This window comes from Leuciscus leuciscus (assembly GCF_965113295.1).
Source record: "Leuciscus leuciscus genome assembly, chromosome: 25".
Lineage (NCBI taxonomy): Eukaryota > Metazoa > Chordata > Actinopteri > Cypriniformes > Leuciscidae > Leuciscus > Leuciscus leuciscus.
The window spans coordinates 8,628,889-8,649,906 of NC_138724.1; the positions used below are offsets into that span (position 1 = coordinate 8,628,889).

The following is a 21,018-nucleotide window of genomic DNA, read 5'->3' on the forward strand; positions in this document are numbered from 1 at the left end:
AGAAATATATCACAGAAATATGAAAGTCAAATGGGTTGTGAACTTGTTATGCCTGTAAGCTGGTATTTGTTATCCAGTGGGAAATGGGAATAACAACATTCTCTCTATACAAATTTCCCATGCGGACATCTTAAAATGAATATTTCATATTCAATGTATTCAATCCTAAATAGACATAATTAAATAAAGTCTTTACTTTTTGTTTGCATATTTTAGTTAACATCATAAATTTACACAAATTTTAATAACTATACAATATTTTGACCCAAAGCAAATTACACCACTATATATTTTTACATTATATATATATATATAATCAACACCTGTGACATAAAAGTGCCTAAAAAACAAGTATATGGATGAAAATATGATCTTATTTTAGATTAGCTCATGGCAGGCTGCATGTGGGCAAATGTTGCGGCAGAAAGGTTTTGCAGATGGAAATGCAGGACAGAAAAAGCAGACGTTCTCCTGAGAGAGCTGAGAGAGAGCATCTCTGAACATCAATCCCACAGGTGCACTCTGGGATATTGTGTGACCTGTGGTTCTGGCCCCAGAAAATGCTTGAATAAATCACGATAAAACCCCCATGATGAGGGTCAAACAAGCTGTCTATAAAGCCACACACATAAACCTAACACAAGAAGAAAATATTTCTTAAATTTACCCAACACACTAACAGGCACACAAACAAACACAGGTTTACATTTACAAGAAAACACTTACATGTTTGGACAGGTTTTCACTCTTTGAGTCAAGGTCATACCTAGAAAACAAGGAAAACTCTGTGAATAACACTGAATGAAACACTTGTAGAGATTAAATGTGTCATTTCTGTGGCACCCAACGGATGGAAGTCCTAAAATCCAGAAATGAGTTAGCATCTTTTTTGTGTTTAACACAATTTCAAAATATTTTCATATTTTTTCTACAACATAAAATACATCAGTAATACCCCGTTGATTGTATGTGTCTTGAATAAGGCGGTTGGCTTGAGAAGCCTAGAGGCTGTCAGGGAAATGTCAGGTAAAACTCATCTACTCACTAGTTTGCTTTATACTTTTCCGTTGTATTATACTCATGCAAACTATTCTAACACACATTTTCCAACTCATAGTTAATAAAAAAGATTAAAAGAGTTGTCGGAAACTTAATGATGGTGATGTTGAAGTCATGCGACCCTGGTGTAGGACACACAACAGGAACGAGCGCAATTGACAATGGAATGCGAGGAAACTTAAGTTGATGAGTTGATTTATTGATTTATGATGTGTTGATATCGCGTTTTAATATGTTCTCGTTCATAGAGATTTTTAGATGGATACTGAAGCATTTTTAGGTCGGGTAGAATCTGCGACCTCTGACCCAGTTTGTTTGCTGGCTTCCATGCCTGCAGTATGCTGTGTTTTCCGCCAGCTGGCAACCTGTGGTGGCGACATACTATTGGGTAAACTGGCAACCAAAACAAAAACGGACATTCTGACCCGAACACACATTTCAAAGTAGAATAAGTGGCTGTAGAAGTGTTTTTCAGAGAAACGAGTATGTGAACTCAGAATGTTTCCTAAATATCTGCAAACATATTATGGTATTTGTATGCTTTACTACAGTCAAAAACTTACATTCAACACCTTTAACTTCTAGCAATTTTATGTATGACCATAACAGCTAGTTTCCTGGAAATATAAATAAAAACACTGTAATTTTTAAATAACTAAACACTGTGTTGTGTTGTCAAAGTTGATATTGTGCCTTTGTAAATGATCATATACTTGCATGTGTCATTATATTATTAACATTTTTCCAAGTTCAAATGAAGTTACAAAGTTTTTGACCAGCGAATGTGTGTTTGTTCTGTCAGAACGGTTGCATCTGAGGCAGTAAGTGCATTGCATTACGCTTTCATGAACTTACAGATTATAAAGTTTACTGTAGCTATATGGGCGCTCCATTTTTTCTCATGTCTCATGTTATTAAATATGAAGTGCTATGCACAGGCTACTTAAGACAAAAGCTAGACTAAGACACGCTTCTCCGCTCCTCAAACACATAAAACATTAGCGTTTATACAGTGTTTCTTGAGGAAAGAAAACGCTGTACTTATTAAAAGAACGAGTTGTTTATTTACCCTTACATTGCAAACAAGCAGAGACGGTGCGACTCCAAACTGCGTGCAGCACTTCTTTCACGATAGAGACGGGGCGGAGATGAGGTTTGATTGACAGATCCAATGGAGTTACGAGATTTAGTCACAAGCTCTTTTTAATGTTTCATTCGTTATACTTGCAAACCCCACAGACTGATGTAGAGGGTGACCAAAAGTAATGATTTATCCGGCCCTGTCTGCAATAAACCAAAGCCAATGGGAAAATCCTATTGGATTTTTTATTGAGGGAACCAGGCTGCTGCTAGCTGGCCTACAAAAATATGTCATCCCTGCAGCACTATATTGCAAAAATAACTAGATTATTTTTTTGGGAAGAAAACTGGTCCATAGAAATGTCATCACCTCAAATATAGATAGCCCCGTGACTCCAACACACTCTCATGGCAATTCAATGCTTTGTCAAATTGGTGGAGAATTTGCATAATCACAAGTATTCATTCCAGAAACTGCACACTTTACCTTTAAGTCATGTTTTTTACTGGTTGTTTTCTGTATGACACTGCTTCTGTTTTCTCGTGACATTCTGAATGAACACGAGCCTGTTGTTCACCGGCAGCTTAAATGAAGCCTCAGTGGGTGGCAAGCCTACATGTTTGAGGAAAAATCTGTCATGTTGGGATACATGTTATTTTCCTCTCAGCATGAATCTGCACTCTTGGCTGTCTCTCTCTTTGTCTGTCTGTCTTATTCTTCCTCCCGCTGTGCTAAATGAGCAGCGTCAGCATGTGCGGTCCAGCCACGCAGGGGAGACTACTGAGATCGAGACATGCTTTACCTGACCAAACATTCATGTTGAAATCTCCTGTCTCCTGTCATGTCAGTATACTACATGTTTTACTTTAGCTGTGATGTTGTATGGTTGCTAACTTTATGTTAAGAATCTACCACACACACATACTCAACACAGTCTGCAGGAGTATCGTTTTTGGCTTGTGCTGGCTATTGCTATGGATATCATCAATGCCAAGTACACTGAATGATTTGTCACCGACAAGTGTATTAAACAAGGGCGTAGTTTGAACATATTGGCATGTTTTGGCGCTGGTTAACACACGCACGGTATGGTGATTTGCGCGCCACGAATGCACAATAAACCAGACTCCAGTCATATTGCGCTGATATTTGGTCCATTCAGCTTGGATGGGAACTTATAAAGCGCATATGAAAGCTCTGAAAGCGCAATGTATAAAATTAATTAATGGGGGGGTTGTATGCCAGCCTCATCAGCCCTGAAGTGCCAGCCTCATCAGCCCTGCGAAGGCCTCATCGACACGACAGCCATCGGCACTGATCCTCAACAAACTCGTCTCCATACCGGCGTGATGACTCCGATCTTCAACCCGATGGAACTGGATAAATATTCTGAATGTTCTGATCCAATCTGACTTCTGACCTGTAATGCTCGTTCTCAGAGGAGAACTGGCCCCCGACTGAGCCTGGGTTCTCCCAAGGTGTTTTTCTCCATTCTGTCACCTGATGGAGTTTTGGTTCCTTGCCACTGTTTGCCTTTGGCTTTTGGCTTGCTTAGTTGGGGACATTTAATATTTAATATATCTGCAAAACTTAAGGTGGACGATGACGCAGTTTTCCTCTAGAAACAAACTTTGTTGTATATACTATGAGAGAGAGAGAGTAAACACATGGCGACACTGGTGGGGCCAAGGAGACCCCCCCATATTTATGCCACAAGCAAGAAAGACTCACTGTTCAGAGGGTCAAAGCTAGTCCACAGTCGAATCATTGGCAACCTCTAAGTTAATCTTGACTGTGCCGATGAACACCGCATCATGTAAAAATACATTTTTCTTTCTAGCGCTGACAGAAAAAATATATGAGAAACACCATGAGGCAGGAGAGACTCTCGGACATTGCGGTAGACTACTGAATATTGAACGGGCCATTCATGTGGATTTGGATAAAACAGTTAATTGCTTTGATGCCGTGCCTGGTGGACGTCATTTAGCCCTTTACAGTGGCGTAGAGGACAGGCACACAGGGCCTAATAAATTATTATTATTATTATTATTATTAGCCTACTTTTATTATTAAATTAATATTACATTTCATTTGCCCCACAATAATTGTATAGGGCATCACCGCATAACCGACACTCTGCAAGGATAATAAAAGATTAATTAGATTAGCATGCTCTTCATTTCAAGAACAACTTGTTTAACACAAAATACTTCTCTTCTAATTTTTTCACTATGGGCCACAAGAGAAATATCATAAAAATAAATTAGATTCATCTCTCATCGTCTCTAGGAGTATATGCGCCGTTAATGCAGTGTTAGATGCCAAAAGCTCGGTCAGTTTTTACTTTCTGTAGTGAATAATTGCCTGGGGTTTGAGATTTCTTTACCAGCGTAACTCTAGCGCAGAGTTTGCACATTGCTTGTGTGATATCCACTGGCTCGCCTTCATGGTTTAAAATGGAAATATTTTCAATATTGTGACATGGCATTTCCCTTCTGAGGGAACTCGCGCTGCGTCATAGTATTGACACTTTGGAAACCCCTCTGTGTGATTGTGTCTGAAGCATGGATGTGAAATCAGTCCAATGGCGAAACTGGACGTCACGGGCATGTGACGCCACAACAAGGAAGCATGAAAGCACATCAGGAATGCCTCGGCAACCGCTCTGTGTTGAAAACTGTCAGTCTTATTTAGTATTGTCTGTCCTGATATTGTAACAGGATCACTAGACAAGTTATTATGGCCCTGCCCTCGCTTTATTATGGGTGGGGATACACACAATTTGTGTGTTGTTTGTTTGGGAGCCTAGCACTTCTATCCCCGGCAAATGAGGAGTTGGTGGAGGTATAACTTACACCCTAGACCGGGCTATGTCCATAAGGTTCCTACCCATGTGCCACAGCCTATAATCTTTCAAGCCGTTTGCCCTCCTCCTTTCAGAGATCAGAACCAGGAGAAGCTGTGTTCAGGGAGAGCACTGGATGCATACGTCCACAGAGCTGCCCTCTGGAGGAAAACTGATCAACTGTGTGTTTGCTTTGGATCGCCTAAGAAAGGAATTCCAGCATCCAAGCAGTCATTAAGCAAGTGGATAGTCGAGGCTATCTCTGTTACCTATGACGTCTCTGGTCAGCCTTCACCTTTGGTGACCAGTCACCTTCAACTATATGTACCGTGTGTGTGTGTGTGTGTAGTCGGTCAGTCATGTAATCATCCCCCTGTCCTGATATTATCATATTCTGGAAGTGTCATTTTAATGGATATGTCACATCCATCAGTGTTTGAGTGTGTGTGTACACCTGACAGTTTTACACCTGGTCCCTTCTCTGAGATCTGGGGCTCTATATGTGTGTATATATACACACAAACGTCACTGCTGTTCTATTCTGCCTGTAAATCATGTATTATGTGCATCATGTGTCTCTAGGTGATTTGTAAAGGTAATGTACTGTACGTATGGAATGGATGTTTTAATTCTGTGTGGATGCTCTAATGGAGGATCTGCGGAGTGTTTTGACCACGTGCATGTGTGTGTGAGGGAGGTGAATAATGCATAAATGTATTTTCTGGGATACTGCTGTATAAAATGTGCTTCACTGAGCGGAAGCAAGCCAAAACCCTGCAGGCAGTGTGTGTGTGTGTGTGTGTGTGTGTGTGTGTGTGTGTGTGTGTGTGTGTGTGTGTGTGTGTGTGTGTGTGTGTGTGTGTGTGTGTGTGTGTGTGTGTGTGTGTGTGTGTGTGTGTGTGTGTGTGTGTGTGTGTGTGTCTCATGACTGTGTCAATGTACCAGATTTAAAAAAAATTGTACTGAGAAAGGTTTGATCAGTTAGTTTAGTCTTCATTATTTTCACAACAAATTTAAAAATAAGATAAATTAAGACGTTTATATTCACATATCAAGTGGTAAGGAACATAATTATTACATTTAAGTTGGAGGTTACACCATTTGACATTTAGAGATACATTTTTTAAAGTATATTTTCCACAAATTTTTTTTTATATATATATATATATATAGCCCAGTGACTAGAAATGTATTCTCTTGATCGTTTTGGGCAATGAACATTAATCATGTCAAAAATGCATAATTTACCCAAACATATAATCTCAAACACAAACACATTTGCATGCTGATTATACTCACAGGTCAAAGCGTAAATTCTGTCTCTCTTCGAAGAAGTAATCTAGGATGAATTTGTGCACAAAGTCTGGATTCAGCGTGTTATCGATGACTTCTGTCCTGCCGAACTAAACAATAGAACAGCAAACAGCATCACATAACCAGCATGAATAAAAAGTAATGTTTAAAAATACAGGTCTGAAAATACAATACCTCTCTCCACTCCCTGTTCGCCACCGTCTGAGTGTACAGCACGCAAACTACACAGAAACAAAGTTAAAAGAAAAGATTTATGAAAATTGCCTTGATGTGTTAAAATTCAACCTTGTTAGAGAGAAGAGTGAAAACAGCAGTTTGTTTGTTTTGGTTTGTCAATTCAGCAAATTAAGAAATCAAATATGCACAAAAGGCAACAAAAGATGTGTGGAGCTCTGGAGACATTATTGGCTCATTTGTCTTGCATGCAATGAGAAGAGCGGTATCATTAACACACACACACACACACACACACACACACACACCCAGAACTTTCCATTGACATAATGATTTTTATACTGTACAAACTGTATATTATATCACATAACCCTAAACCTACCCATCACAGAGAACTTTCCGCATTTTCAAAAAACTTAATTTCATATGATTTATAAGCTTTTCCTGTCAGTTTTATTTGGTCCCCATAACATAGGGAATACCAGATACACACACACACACGCACGCATCCGTCTCCCAGGACAGATATGAGTACAGGTGGTCATAAAGTTACACTCTATAAACTCTACGAGGCTCTAGGGTCCAAACCCAATATAAAGGTGGAGATTATGCACGCTCGGCATACGATGATGGTCTTTTTTTAATTAGGCATATTTTTAGACACAGTCTGACGCCAGGTATTGGCTCGTGTTTAGAGGAAGAGCCCCGGGCAGACAAACAGATGCTCAGAAACAGAATTATTTCAGCCGCCTGCCGTTGCTTGTGATATGAGTTGGCGAGACTTGTGAGCAGGCGTGCGTGTGTGTGTGTGTGTGTGTGTGTGTGTGTGTGTGTGTGTGTGTGTGTGTGTGTGTGTGTGTGTGTGTGTGTGTGTGTGTGTGTGTGTGTGTGTGTGTGTGTGTGTGTGAGTGTGTGTGTGAGTGTGTGTGAAAGAGAGAGATAAATCTGCCTCAGCTGTCTAAATGCACTCAGAAACTCTTCTAACTTTCATTCTGTCAGCTGGGTGTTTAGACACATATGGCGACCTGGACAGTTTCCACAAATACACACGCATGCACAATAACATGCACTGAAATGTACATATAGGACTATAGATGAGAGCACTGTCATAGATCTATTCTTTGTTGTCATAGAAACCTCCTTCACATATAAGTTGGGATCAACCAGCCTCTGGGTCATTTTTGGCGCTAACACCCTTCTTCAAGTAGGGATGTACGATATTAGAAAAAACTGACATTGCAATATTTAGTTTTTCTGCAATATATATTGCCATATATATTTTCTGACTTGAATATTTAGAAAGAATAAATCATTCTAGAAAGATTGGGGTGATTTTGTAGGAGAGTGCATCTGCACAGAAAATATAAACACATTGTAAGCATAGATAAATACTAAGATATAAATATATAAACAGTGATTTATGTTTTTCAGATAAGTCTAACAGTATTCAGGTACAGAAATTGAATATATGTAAAACACTATGTAAAATCTTGCCTAGGGCACCAACAGAGCCTGGACCGGTCCTGAAATTAATCTTGCAGCTCTACAATATCTCATTAATAGAAACACCGTCTCTTTTCAGGCTAGATATCATCATTAGACAGAGTTTATATTAAATCCAATTAAACATGGGCAATTTCAGATACGTAAGCGCAGTTTTATCCACATCAAATTTTCTGTTATCACATCTATTAAACTAACAGTTTCTGTTCAGGTTTTCGACTGAAATCTCGGATCATCCTGGTTAATTTACCTGAAGTGGTTTTGCTCTGATGGTCGGTTCTGAGAGGACGAGCGCTGATACAGAGCCTGATTTCACCAAGTGCAAAATGTTCCTGGAACAACATTCCAATCAACCAATCAGATCTGAGGGACAAGCTTACAGTTTATGTCAAGTTTAGGCTTACAACCAGGGTTCGGTGCTTCTAAAGCAGTGTTATTCACCTGTCTGATTTTAGGGATAAGTTATGGGTAGGGTTAGGTTTAGGGGATGGGATTTTTGGACAGGAATGTTGACCCAGGAACGTGTCTAACTCGACAAAATCAGGACGTGCCGCAATGATAGAGAAGCATGTCCATTGGCTGCAACCTGCATTTATTACGGCCAATCACAAAAGTCGATATTGCGCATCCAACCGTAGAATAATCCACTGCATTTTTATTATATACTGAACTCGGATCGCTTTCGTAGGCTATTGAGTGAATAAAAATATAGAAACCCCTTTCATTTTCCTAAAAAAAAAAATCAAACCAATTTGAACTGGAACGCCATCCCCTCTCAAAATTCTAATGAGTTTTTCAAGCAACATGGATGAATGATTTCTTTTTTGTTGGGGTAAGAATTACGCACAAAGACAATTCTCAGGGCCTTCATCACCACGATCATGATGAGCAGAAGAGCTGTAGGAGAGTCGTCTTATATGTGCTGAGTCTGAGCTGTGCTGACGTGATGGGGCCAGTCACGCAGCGCTACAACTCCTCCCATCATACACCGGCCAAAAGACACTGGAATCCGGGACTCCAGGAGGCTAAATATAGCTTCATCGCTCACTGTGTGTGTGTGTGTGTGTGTGTGTGTGTGTGTGTGTGTGTGTGTGTGTGTGTGTGTGTGTGTGTGTGTGTGTGTGTGTGTGTGTGGCCATCCACAGCGCTTGATGTCATATTGCAGGCAGTATAAAATGTAAAATGTATAATTTGTGTGTTTAGGGGGAAGGACCATTTCTTGTTGCATTGATGTCTTAATTCAAGCTTACTTGTGTCATATGCTTTTCATAATAATAAGTCCCATTTGCATTAGGATCTTAAATAAGATCTCTTTAATTTCCCAGGTAAGTCTTCTGCACAGCAGTGATCAAAATACATGCTGTTTGCATGTACATAATATTTCAATTAATATCCATATTCTGGTTAAGCCTTTATTCTAAAAAGCAGGTTAACATGTTTCACACGTTCCTTTAGCACAACAGGCAGAACATGATGCTAGCAAAACCAAGGTCAAGGGTTTGATTCCCAAGCAACACACACACTCATAAATGTAGTTTAATGCGCTGTAAGTCTTTTTGGATGAAAGCTCATCCTTTTCACTTGAAAAAAATTGGGTCACGGCATAATGACCATGGGAAAATGTGGGTCCCCATTGGTCAAACCAGTGCACTAACACAGATGGTCAACACATGCATGCACACTAGAAAGTGTTGGCTTTGGCCATGGTCTGCACTATTTCTTAGAAGTTATGTAACAATGTATTTGTACTTTGTATGTACTTTAATTTCAGGTATCTCTTAAAGGAACACGCCGACTTTTTGGGACTTTAGTCACCGTATCCCCCAGAGTTAGATAAGTCCATACATACCCTTCTCATCTCTGTGCGTGCCGTAACTCTGTCTGACGCACCCCCCGCTAGCCTAGCTTAGCACAAAGACTGGAGGTAAACGGCTCCAGCTAGCGTACTGCTCCCAATAAGTGACAAAATAACGCCAACATTTTCCTATTTACATGTTGTGATTTGTATAGTCACAGCTTGTACAAATAACAAGGTAGCATGAGACACAGCCATCTTCTAACCGTATACATACTGGAACTATATTCTCAGAAGGCGAAGCACTGCTACTTGGGCGGAGATGAAAAGGGTATGTATGGACTTATCTAGATACGGTGAATAAGCTAAAGTCACAAAAAGTCGGTGTGTTCGTTTAAAGAGATAGATCACCCAAAAAAATAAAAATTCTGTCATCATTTTCTCACCCTCATGTTGTGAACACAAAAGAAGATGTTTTGAAGTATGACAGTAACCAAACAGTTGATGGACCCACTGACTTCCATGGTCATTATGCCACAACCCTTTTTTTTCTTTTTCTTTTTGCATTATACCTGCATGCAAATTTTTCCCAGCTAACACACAAAGTTAATTTATTGGTACTTTTTGGTAATTTCATGACTTACTAATTGACAATGCATTTACATTTACATTTATTCATTTAGCTGACGCTTTAATCCAAAGCGACTTACAATTGCTATATATGTCAGAGGTCGCACGCCTCTGGAGCAACTAGGGATTAAGTGTCTTGCTCAGGGACACATTGGTGTCTCACAGTGGATTCGAACCCGGGTCTCTCACACCAAAGGCATGTGTCTTATCCATTGCGCCACCACCACCCCTATGCAACTACAACGTTTTTCTCAGGCACTCCTTACTTAACCTAAGTCTGACAGAAAGAGTCAATAGCTTTCATGCATGTCTTTCAAAATAAAAGTCTCGATTCAGAAAAAAAAAGAAGAAAAAAAACATGTTGTTGTTGTTGTTTCTTTGACCCCACACTCCGCGACCCACCAGAGAAACCCACCAGAGAAACACTGCACTAACCGCTAAGAGTTTGCGTCAAGAGAAAAATATACTTTGAGCTTAAGATTCCAATCTAAAAAATTTACTTCTGACACCTCCAATCCAGGCTTACTGGAAAAACGTGCCTGTGGCGACATTTCTGCAAAATGATATTATGTTGCTTCTTGCATGTTTTGCGACGCTTTCAAAGCAAAATGTCCAGTGAGTGACACTAAAAGCTTGTTCGGTTTTATCCGAAACAGATGAATGTTTTGGAAATTAAATGTCTGGTGAGTGGTGCTAAAAGTTTAATGCTCGTGTTTGAAAAAAGCACCTAAACTAAACTCTACCATAAACCCGACCAATAGTGTTAACAAAGCAAACATGAAGTAAAAACACATTTGCTGAAGCAACCATGCCATTTAAGCTTACTCCTAGCATCTGAGCTTTATAGCTTCTATCTGTCATGAGTGGCTGCACAATAGAAGTGCATGAAGATGAAGATATATCACTAAAGTCTTTAATTCAGAACTCACGGTACAAGAAACACAGGAAAAACAACCACAAAGCGTTTATGAGACAAGGCAAAGAACTGAACAGAACAGGGAGTGTAAATACACAGGAGATAGCGAGGTAATTAATGAGACAACATGTGAATGGGATAAATAATCAGACACACTGGGAAAACTGGCACTGAACACAATGAAATATCACACTGATACTATCAAACAACTCTGCTAAGGGGTAATTAAATGTAACAAATCATATAAAAATATACCATCTTTTATAGCGCTTCGCTTTCTCTGGCAGCACAAAAAAATCAAACAGCCTAAAATGTCTTGACACTGTCAATATAAAATTCGCTCTTGAGGACTTTCACAACAAGAGTCAGTTGCTCAGAACATCAGGAGAAAACATGAAGATATTAGAAAAGAGAAAGACTGTGTCTTTCCTCCTCGTGTCCCACATCCCTCTCAAAGCGCAGAGCGACAGGCTATATGACACATCTTTGTCGGGAAATATAAAACCTATTTTTATTAAATATTATGTAACTTTGTTATATTATTTAGGTTACCAAAATTTACTAATATTTTTTTTTCCAATGTTTTCCAGGCTGTAGTGTTGGTGTTTCACTGACGGAAGTGCTCACATAAACACGCGTCGGTTACAAAATGGAGGTTTAAGTTTAAATAAAAAACAAATTAATTCCCTTATATATAATAAAACAAATAATAGGCTAAATGGAACAAGGTATTGTTAGGCTTGCTAGCACAATTAGCGAGGAATTAGCGAGAATTTCAATAAACGTAACGTGACGTCACAGTAAAATCTCACATTTGAGTTTTAACAAGCTCCTGTATTTCGCAGTAGATTCATTTAGATTGATAATAACGGGTAAAAGGGCTAATACATTTTGTTTCTCTGAATCTATTTTCCACAGTGTTTCTATTTTCCACACTGCTTAACCCAAAATGCAAGATCAGGCAGGGGCGTAGTTTCCCAGATAGCAATTACATTTGGCACGGATCCGTTTTAAGCCCCTTGCCCCCGTTTCTATCTTAGAGACGTTTTCTGATTGTGAACCAGATCCGTGCCAGACAGAGGTTTCAGCTTAAACAATCTAACTGCCATCAGTTCAGTATTTATATCATTTTACAGATCTGGCCCAGATCACTTTTCCCATAGGTAACCGAAAGACATTAGCTGTGTCTGACACTGATTTGGTCCAGATCTGCAATATGAATCTGAGCCGATACTGTTTTCACATAGGCTACACTGGTGTGGCCCGAATCTGTGATACATATCTGAGCCGACGCATTTAAAAAAGGGCTAAAAACTGCTCTGGCCCATATCTGCAAAACAGATTTGAGCCAACAGTTTTGACAGAGACTACCTGATGTGGACCACATCCGAAATACTTTTCTCAAACTGTGTGAAGAACTCCGTGGAATAAACATTTTCAAAACAACATGGTTACCTGTCTGCATATTTATTTTTCTATCTTAGGGTGTACTCACACTAGGCACGGTTGCCATGAACCGGGCCCGAGTACGATTGTCCCCCCTCCCCACTCCCCCTCTGGCCTGCACTCACATAGGGTTTCAGCATTCGTGCCGGAGCACGCTTACTTCATTATGGTGCGACGGTTTCGGGATAAACAGGAAGAGCGGCGCTCTCACTGAACACAATGGAGTCCAGCACGGTTAGCGCTCACACTGCATGCGAACCGCGCCCGAGTCCAACTGAACCGTGCTCTGGCCCACCTCTTCCAAGCGGGCCAGGGCTGGCTAATCGAGCCGCGCCCGGGCACGGTTCGGAGCACTCACACTTGTCAAACGAACCGCGCTTTGGTGGTCAAACGCACTCGGGCACGGTTCAAACTGGCTAGTGTGAGTACACCCTTAGAGCATGAGATAAATGCATTGTCATTAAGCTGAACAATATTATCAGTGTTTAAAAACTATACAGCAACAGGTCCGTTACAGCACACACTGTAAAAAAAAAAGTGTAATTTTACAAGTAATTGTCTGTATTTTTTTTTACAGATTTTTACCGTTGTGTCATTATACAGCAAATATTTGCAAATAAAAGGCATTTGCCGTTGCTGCACATTCAGGGCTTTGTGTGTGTGAGTGCGCGCGGCGCGCGCGCGCGCGAGATGACGCAGATTCAAATTCGCCGCCATTACTTTTCCGCTGTTTACTCCCGCCCACAACGGTTAACGTTAGCTGATCAGGATCGAGTTTGGGCAAGCGGGAGATTTGAATTCAGTCTACTCTCGTGAAGTAGACTGTGAGATCAACAGTGGTTCAAAGCAATCGTGTTCGTCAAGAGCAGCCGTGAGCAGGAGCTGTTGTCTGTCAGTCCGTTTGGATTCTTTGGAAATAACACCCTTTTCTGTGAGCCTTGTTCGTCAGCGGACATCATGCCAACCGATCACCGGCTGAGGTAAGAGTCTCATTATACTAAGTTACATGTGAACGATATTTTATATTACAATTGTGTTACGTTTAAGCTACAGTTTTCAAGCTAACGTTAGCATTCTTAAATGATGTTCTGTCATAACTGGCGAGAGCGAGGGCAAAACACTGAAAATGTAGCATGCGTCTTTACATTTTCCATCTGTTTTAAGAAAGATCAGTTGAACCCACACCTCAAAAGACCTAAAACAAGCTTTCGTAGACTTGTTATACATATCAAAGTCCGTTTAATTGTGAATAAAATCTTCGTTAATACGCGATAGTATCTGTCAGTAAATCAATCTCTTAAATGGCGGCCGGGACATTTTGAATCACTGTCTGGAAGCTGAAAATTATTCTCTTAAAAAATATCCTCGGTTTTAACTAACCAATTTTTATTACCATTTTTAATAACCACAGGTATACTACAAAAACAAATAGGCCTACCATGTTTTTTTTCTTGTTTTTTTTCTTTGTGGTTAAACCATAGTTAATTTTCGTAAGGGTTAAACATGGCTAACGTTATCTCAAGACTGTTAAGAAAACGAATTCAGTAAATACTGTACTTGATACAGGAAAGCACATGAGACTAGAATATGAACACAACATGATAAATTGCATATTCTGGCTGCATCTGCTTGCCAACACGTAGCTATAGAATGCATATATGTGCATATATTAGGCTTATAAAATAAAAGTTGATAGAATGTTTGTGTTCTGATGAAGAAATGAACGTATCTACATTTTGGATGGCCTGGGGTCATCATAGTAGCCTTTTTCATAGGATACTTTTGATCATTGGTTATGAAAATTGCATTGATCCAGATGAACAGACAGTTAACTTACACCCCTAAGGTTAGGTGTCTCAGCTCAAAACTTCACTGTTAGCCTTTCCTGCTCAGCTTCCAGATCATAGTCAGTTTAGGTTTTGCATTGTCTCAGTGGAACATATTCTTACATGTGTAAATGTAATACTGAGTTTTTTTTTTGTTTTTTTTTTTGATTTCAGGTCAAGTGGAAAGCAGAATTATCATGGCAAACAAGTTATGGGAAGAAGTAATTTAAAATATTGTAATGGCCGAGTCTTCTGATTCCATATGATTTCACTAAAAGTGGCAGAAAATGTAATTTGTTTTATACTATATTTTCCCATATGAATATTCATTTGATCCTTGTGAGGCCACTGCACAAGGTTTGGTTTTACTACAGTAAGACCACGATTGTGTTAGATTCCACCCATCTATTTAATTTTTTTGTTGTTGTTGGTAGCGTAACTAGGCTTTTTCATTTAGAAACATGACTTTTCCTATCACTTAATGACACATATCTCTACCTTTCATTCCAGCTAAAGGATCTGACGGTTGCTGCTTGCATCTCAGCCTACCTGATGGAAAATTCTTGCTGGATGAATGACCTTCAACTCAACCTTGCCAAGACAGAACTGCTTATGGTTTCAGCCAAACCATCCTTGCTGTGTGATCCTGCTGATTTGCCTTATACAACATCAGAAAGATCCGGCCCTTCCTATCGGAGCCACACAACTCCTTGTCTAAGCTCTTGTTCTATCCAGACTGGACTATTGCAGCTCTTCCAGCATCAGTCAAACCTCTGCAACTGATCCAGATGCTGCAGCAAGACCTAAACTCACTGCTTCAGATCTGTGTGTCTTCAGAAGCTTGTGTTCTGCAAGTGAACGGCGCCTTGTGGTGCCATCATCCCAAAGAGACACAAAATCACTTTCACTGACCTTTCCCTGGACTGTTCCCTGCTGGTGGGATGACCTGGCCAACTCAACACATTTTCAAGAAACTGCTAAAGATCCATCTTTTCATAAACACTTGACCCAATAATACTAAATCTTTGTTTTAATAAAAAAATAAAAACTTGTGTACTGTGCTACACTAACTGGGACTTGTCACTGCACTTGTTGCTTCTATTGTTCTCTTAATTTTAAGTCACTTTGGATAAAATGTAATTGTAAATGTTTAAAACAAGTTATATTAGAGTATAAAGGTATACAGCAATTGCCTTTTAATGTGGATATTTTTACATGTTCTAAATTCTATACTAAGCTTGTATTTCCTATCATTCACGTATCTTGATGTTCAGTGTTTGTTTAATGAATACTGTAAGTGTGCAGGTATTCCGTACTTGTATGTTTAGTTAATTTAACAGAAATTCACTGTACATTTGCTATTATTAAGTACTTAATTAGAGATTGCAGGTCTAGTTTCACAACTTTGACCAAAAATTAAAACTGTAAATATACAAACTTTATATTTGAATGTATGTACTTATTGCATTTTTATACATAACTTCATTTATTTTACACAGAAAAACTATATAAGATAATTACTGTAGATAGACAGAGCATTATTATAAAATAACTTTATGTATGCCTAGGTAGCATAGGTTACTATGATACCCTAACTGACAAAAATGCCGAAAATAAGGCAAAAGGACAATCCAGTGGTGATTTAAGCGGAATCGTAACACATCCGGCACAGCTCCGGTAGGGGGAATCGTTTCACGCACCCGTTACGCATCTGTAACGGGATGATCAGGCGGTGCTGGATCGGCGCTGACACATATCCGCAACAACCCCTAAAAACAGACCAGAAACGGCTTCGGCCCGATGTGCGTTTGGACTCAGGAACGAGTCCGTGAGGCGGATGCGTGCCAGACCCGGCTCTATCGTTTTGCGGTTGCGGCCCTGTTCCGTTACAGCGTCCAGTGGCTATCTGGGTTGTGGGGGGGTTGGGGGGGAGATAACCCCGCCCCCAATATTTAAATCTATGCATTACAACCCCCCCAATATTTATACCATGATCACAATATCAGGAGACATACCCAAACTTCAACCCCCCCAATGTTCAAACCTAATCTACGCCCTTGAGATCAGGCATGCGCTTCTGTCCATACAAGCTCATGCAGTTGTGCGCTGAGACAGAGAATACTCCAGGTGCTGGGAACACTTTAGTAGGCCAAGAAGAAGCAAATATATTTATTAAGTATAGCGAGGTTGAGTTCCTTCAACTGTCCATCATATTAAAAACGGCTAGGCTAAGAGAATTGTAAAAAAGAGTATTGTATTTCGACAGATTTTATTCAAGCGCGAGTGAGAACCGTTTCGAGAGGGATGCCAGGTGTGCGGAAAATATTCAAATATTTGGGTTCAGCCCTAGTAATGGTAATGCATCTTGGCTGACCACTTGTGATCGGTTAACCGAAAACACATCTTCATACCAGGTGGAAACAGGCTTTCTCTTACGAGAGGTCTCTCGTACTGCGTAAGATATCTGACGCTAGGGGAAAATCCTTTTTCCGCGAGATATTGAAGCCAAAAATTATCCTTAATTTTGTAATAATGCAAAACGCGTTGCGGCAGCACGCAGACATAGGCGAGGCAGCTCGCGCGCCTATTGGCTGCTCTGCGGCAACTGCAGCAGCCTATCGAGCGAGGCCTGGCGTGACGCCAGACCCAATCAGGGCACTTCGCGCCCGCTGCGTCACGTCCCGCCGAAATGGGCGTGGTCTAGGCCTATAAATACCGCTCGCAGGCAGCTATTATCTGATTTTTCATCCTTCAAGCGAAGCACACGCATCGCTGGAGCTGGAAAAGAAGCCGCGCCGTCTGAGAGAGAGCACCTTCAGCGGGACGAGTCACTGAAGACGCTGGCCGCCTTCCTGCCTTCCTGCTGCGCTTTCCGGCGCTCATATCCTTTACCTCTACTTGTACTCTGTTTGTGTGCGGCGACACACATTCTAAAAGAGCTAGCGTCTTTTTCAAGATGCCTTCCTGCGGCTCGTGCAGAGCCACACTCAGCGACGGGGACCGCCACGTGGTTTTTATTGTCATCAAAAAATGTTGGCCTTCAAACACCTTAAAATGCACATAATAGGTCAGAGAAATCAAATTTTTCTCGGGGGAGCATGCCCCCGAAACCCCCCTAACTACCTCACATTTGAATGTGTACACACGTGTCTGTGTGGTAATATGGGCTGGTGTGGCTTTTTGATTTGATTTGATTTGATTCAACTTTATTGTCATTACACAAGTACAGGTACAAGGCAACGAAATGCAATTTAGGATTTAGTGCCAGGACTGAATTTTTTAACCAGTCTGCCCCCTGCATATAGGCCTAAAATATACATTATTCTCTGTATCGAATCATGTTATCTTGTTTTTGCAGAGGTACAGAAAGCGGCACAGGCTATGAAGCACTTCCTCCCGAAGCGCTCCAGCTCTGCAGCAGGCCGTGCGAAACCGTCTGCACAGAGCTCACAGCCCCAGCCACCGTCCACTGCCTCCACTTCGCAGCGTCGTCAGGCTCGAAGCGCGAGACCGCGCTCCCGCTCATCCGGTCGCCACCCCGCCGTGCGTGGCCCGCGACCTAGGATTACGGTAAAGCTTGAGGCCCCGAAGTCGTCCAAGCACATCTAGGAAAACGACGGTGTTCAAGTCCCGCTGCGGCCGGACTCACACCAAAGCTATTCGCTCGTCCAGTTCCAGCAAATGTGACTGTTCCAGTGTTTTCTGCAGCCAACAAGCCGGTTCTATCACCCGCTTGCCTGCACACAAATGCCGTTTTCACGGCTACCCAGATAAATCCCCAAAAGAGTGTATTTTCTGGTGTCCCGGCCACGGCCGATGGTGTTTCATGTGTAGTAAGAATGCCCACTGCCCAGTGCCCATCTCTACACACAAGCACAGCCTGTCACACAGGGCTCGCGCACATAAAATCGACTCAGATCGATTGCGCTTCAAACATGGTGAATGTGCCCACTACCCAGTGCCCACTAACACCACGTTATGCATGTCCCACGGTTTCTGTAAAAACGAAACCAACGTGCATTCGCTTCACTCAAGCGAACAATGTTTTCGGTGTGATAAATGTGCCCGCTGTCCCGCGCCCACATCCACACATAAACATGACAGTTCCTACGGGAACCGCCCAGCCCTCCCCCTCGCGGTTGACCACCGCAGAGGAGTCGAGCGCGGACAATCTGCCCGCTGTTATCAGCGCGCCCCATGCCTCAAATGTCACGAGCGCGACGCTTGTGTTACAGCACGCCGAAGCTTCTCCATCGCTGAGCGAGCGGAGCGCGCTTCGTATTCAACCCCTAGCTATTCATGCAGACGCATGGGCAAAGCTGCCCGGGGTTTCGAAGTGGGTGCTGGACATTATAAAAAGAGGCTATTCGCTACAGTTTCGCCCGACGCCCTCACCGCTATGCGGCGCGCGTCGAGACCACGGTAAAAGCAGAAGTAGCACATTTACTTCGAGCCGAAGTGGCGAAACTATTGAACAAAGGGGCCATAGAGCCTCTCTCTCAAGTTCAGAGCGAAGGAGGGCTATACAGCAGATACTTCCTGGTACCGAAAAAAGACGGGGGTCTCAGACCCATACTAGATCTGAGGCAACTGAACAGAGTGCTTGTGAAGCGTGCAGATTCGCCAAGGAGATTGGTTTGTGTCAATAGATCTGAAAGACGCGTATTTTCAAATACAGATAGCGTCACGTCACAGGCGATATTTGAGATTCGCCTTCGAGGGCCAGGCATATCAGTACACAGTCCTGCCGTTCGGTTTGTCCCTGGCACCCCGTACGTTTACGAAGTGCATGGATGCGGCGCTCGCACCCCTCAGAATGAGAGGCATGCGAGTACTGAACTATTTGGACGATTGGCTGATTCTAGGGCAATCTCGCTCAGTGCTCATAGAACACACGACCGTTTTACTCGATCACCTCGAGAATTTGGGTCTCAGTGTCAATTGGGCGAAGAGCTCTCTGTCATCCAGTCAGAAGATATCTTTCCTGGGCACAGAATTGGACGCGCTGTCCATGATAGCGCGACTATCACCACAGCGCGCGGTAGACATTCAACGCACAGCGAACTCGTTCCGCTGCGGCGCGTCTGTCCCGCTCAAAAGATTTCAGAAGATGCTGGGTCTCATGGCCTCAGCATCATCAGTGCTCCAGCTGGGCCTGCTCCGCATGCGCCCGCTGCAGTTTTGGCTGAAAGCGCGAGTCCCACGACGAGCGTGGGCATCCGGTTTGCTTCGCCTCAGGGTCAATCAGCAGTGCGTCACAGCTCTGAAACCTTGGAGAGCGAACGACTGGTACCAGTCAGGTGTAAGCCTGGGGACTTCCTCGAGGGTGAAAGTGGTGTCCACGGACGCGTCCACCTCGGGGTGGGGAGCGCTGCTCGAGGGCAGACCGTTCTTCGGCCAGTGGTCGGAACGGTAGAAGCTCCTACACAAACTGCCTCGAAATGCTGGCAGTAAACAACGCGCTGACGCGTTTTGTACCCAAATAAAAGGACACCACGTCCTGGTCCGTTCGGACAACATGTCTGTGGTGTCCTACATAAATCGCCAGGGCGGCCTCAGGTCCAGGAACCTGTACAGGCTAGCAGAACGCCTCCTGGTATGGGCTCAGCGCAACCTGCGCTCGCTCAGAGCAGCGCACGTGCCAGGGCTCCTGAATATAGGGCCAGACAGACTGTCCAGGAACAATGTCCCGGCAGGCGAATGGTCTCTACACCCACAGACAGTCCAACTGCTGTGGAAGAAATTCGGCAGGGCGGAAATAGACCTGTTTGCGTCTCAAGAAAACGCTCACTGTCCGGAATTTATCTCAAAGAGCAGGGACGCGCTGGCCCATGTGTGGCCCCGCCGCCCGCTCTATGCTTTTCCCCCCGTCTCTCTCCTGCCTCAGGTGATAGAGCGGATCAGGGAAGAAGGATGCTCAGTACTGCTGGTAGCACCGTTCTGGGAAAACCAACCTTGGTTCCCAATCGTGATGCAGTTAGCAAGTACTGCCCCGTGGCCAGTACCAGTGAGGAGAGACCTCCTCTCACAGGCCCACGGTTCGATCTGGCATCCTCACCCGGAACTATGGTCCCTTCATGTCTGGGCCATCAACGGGTACATGTTGGACTCCCTAAAGGAGTATTAAACACGATCACACAGGCTAGAGCTCCGTCTACGAGACGGCTCTACTCCTTGAAATGGTCAGTGTTTTCGGGCTGGTGCACAGCCCGTGGCGTGTCACCCACAGACTGTGGCGTGACGGAGGTGCTTTCCTTCCTACAAGAGCTGTTGGACAAGGGCAGGGCCCCATCCACGCTCAAAGTTTATGTGGCGGCTATAGCAGCGTTCTCAGGAACAACGCTTGGTCAGTCAATAGGAAGGAACGATTTAGTCATCCGCTTCCTTAGAGGGGCTAAGAGACTGAATCCTCCCAGACCTCCCGCA

At 42.6% G+C, this 21,018-nt stretch overlaps 1 protein-coding gene across 1 annotated transcript in view; it reads right to left on the bottom strand.

Annotated features, from left to right (window-relative positions):
* The window catches only part of cpne8 (copine VIII), a 62,415-nt gene that overhangs the window by 29,216 nt on the left and 12,181 nt on the right, over positions 1-21,018 (bottom strand). Inside the window, exons 3-5 of the mRNA XM_082160462.1 lie at positions 6,477-6,523; positions 6,288-6,391; positions 727-766 (exon numbers count right to left, since the gene is read on the bottom strand). Of these exons, the coding sequence (XP_082016588.1) occupies positions 727-766; positions 6,288-6,391; positions 6,477-6,523 (191 nt within the window). The remainder of the gene's footprint in view (positions 1-726; positions 767-6,287; positions 6,392-6,476; positions 6,524-21,018) is intronic.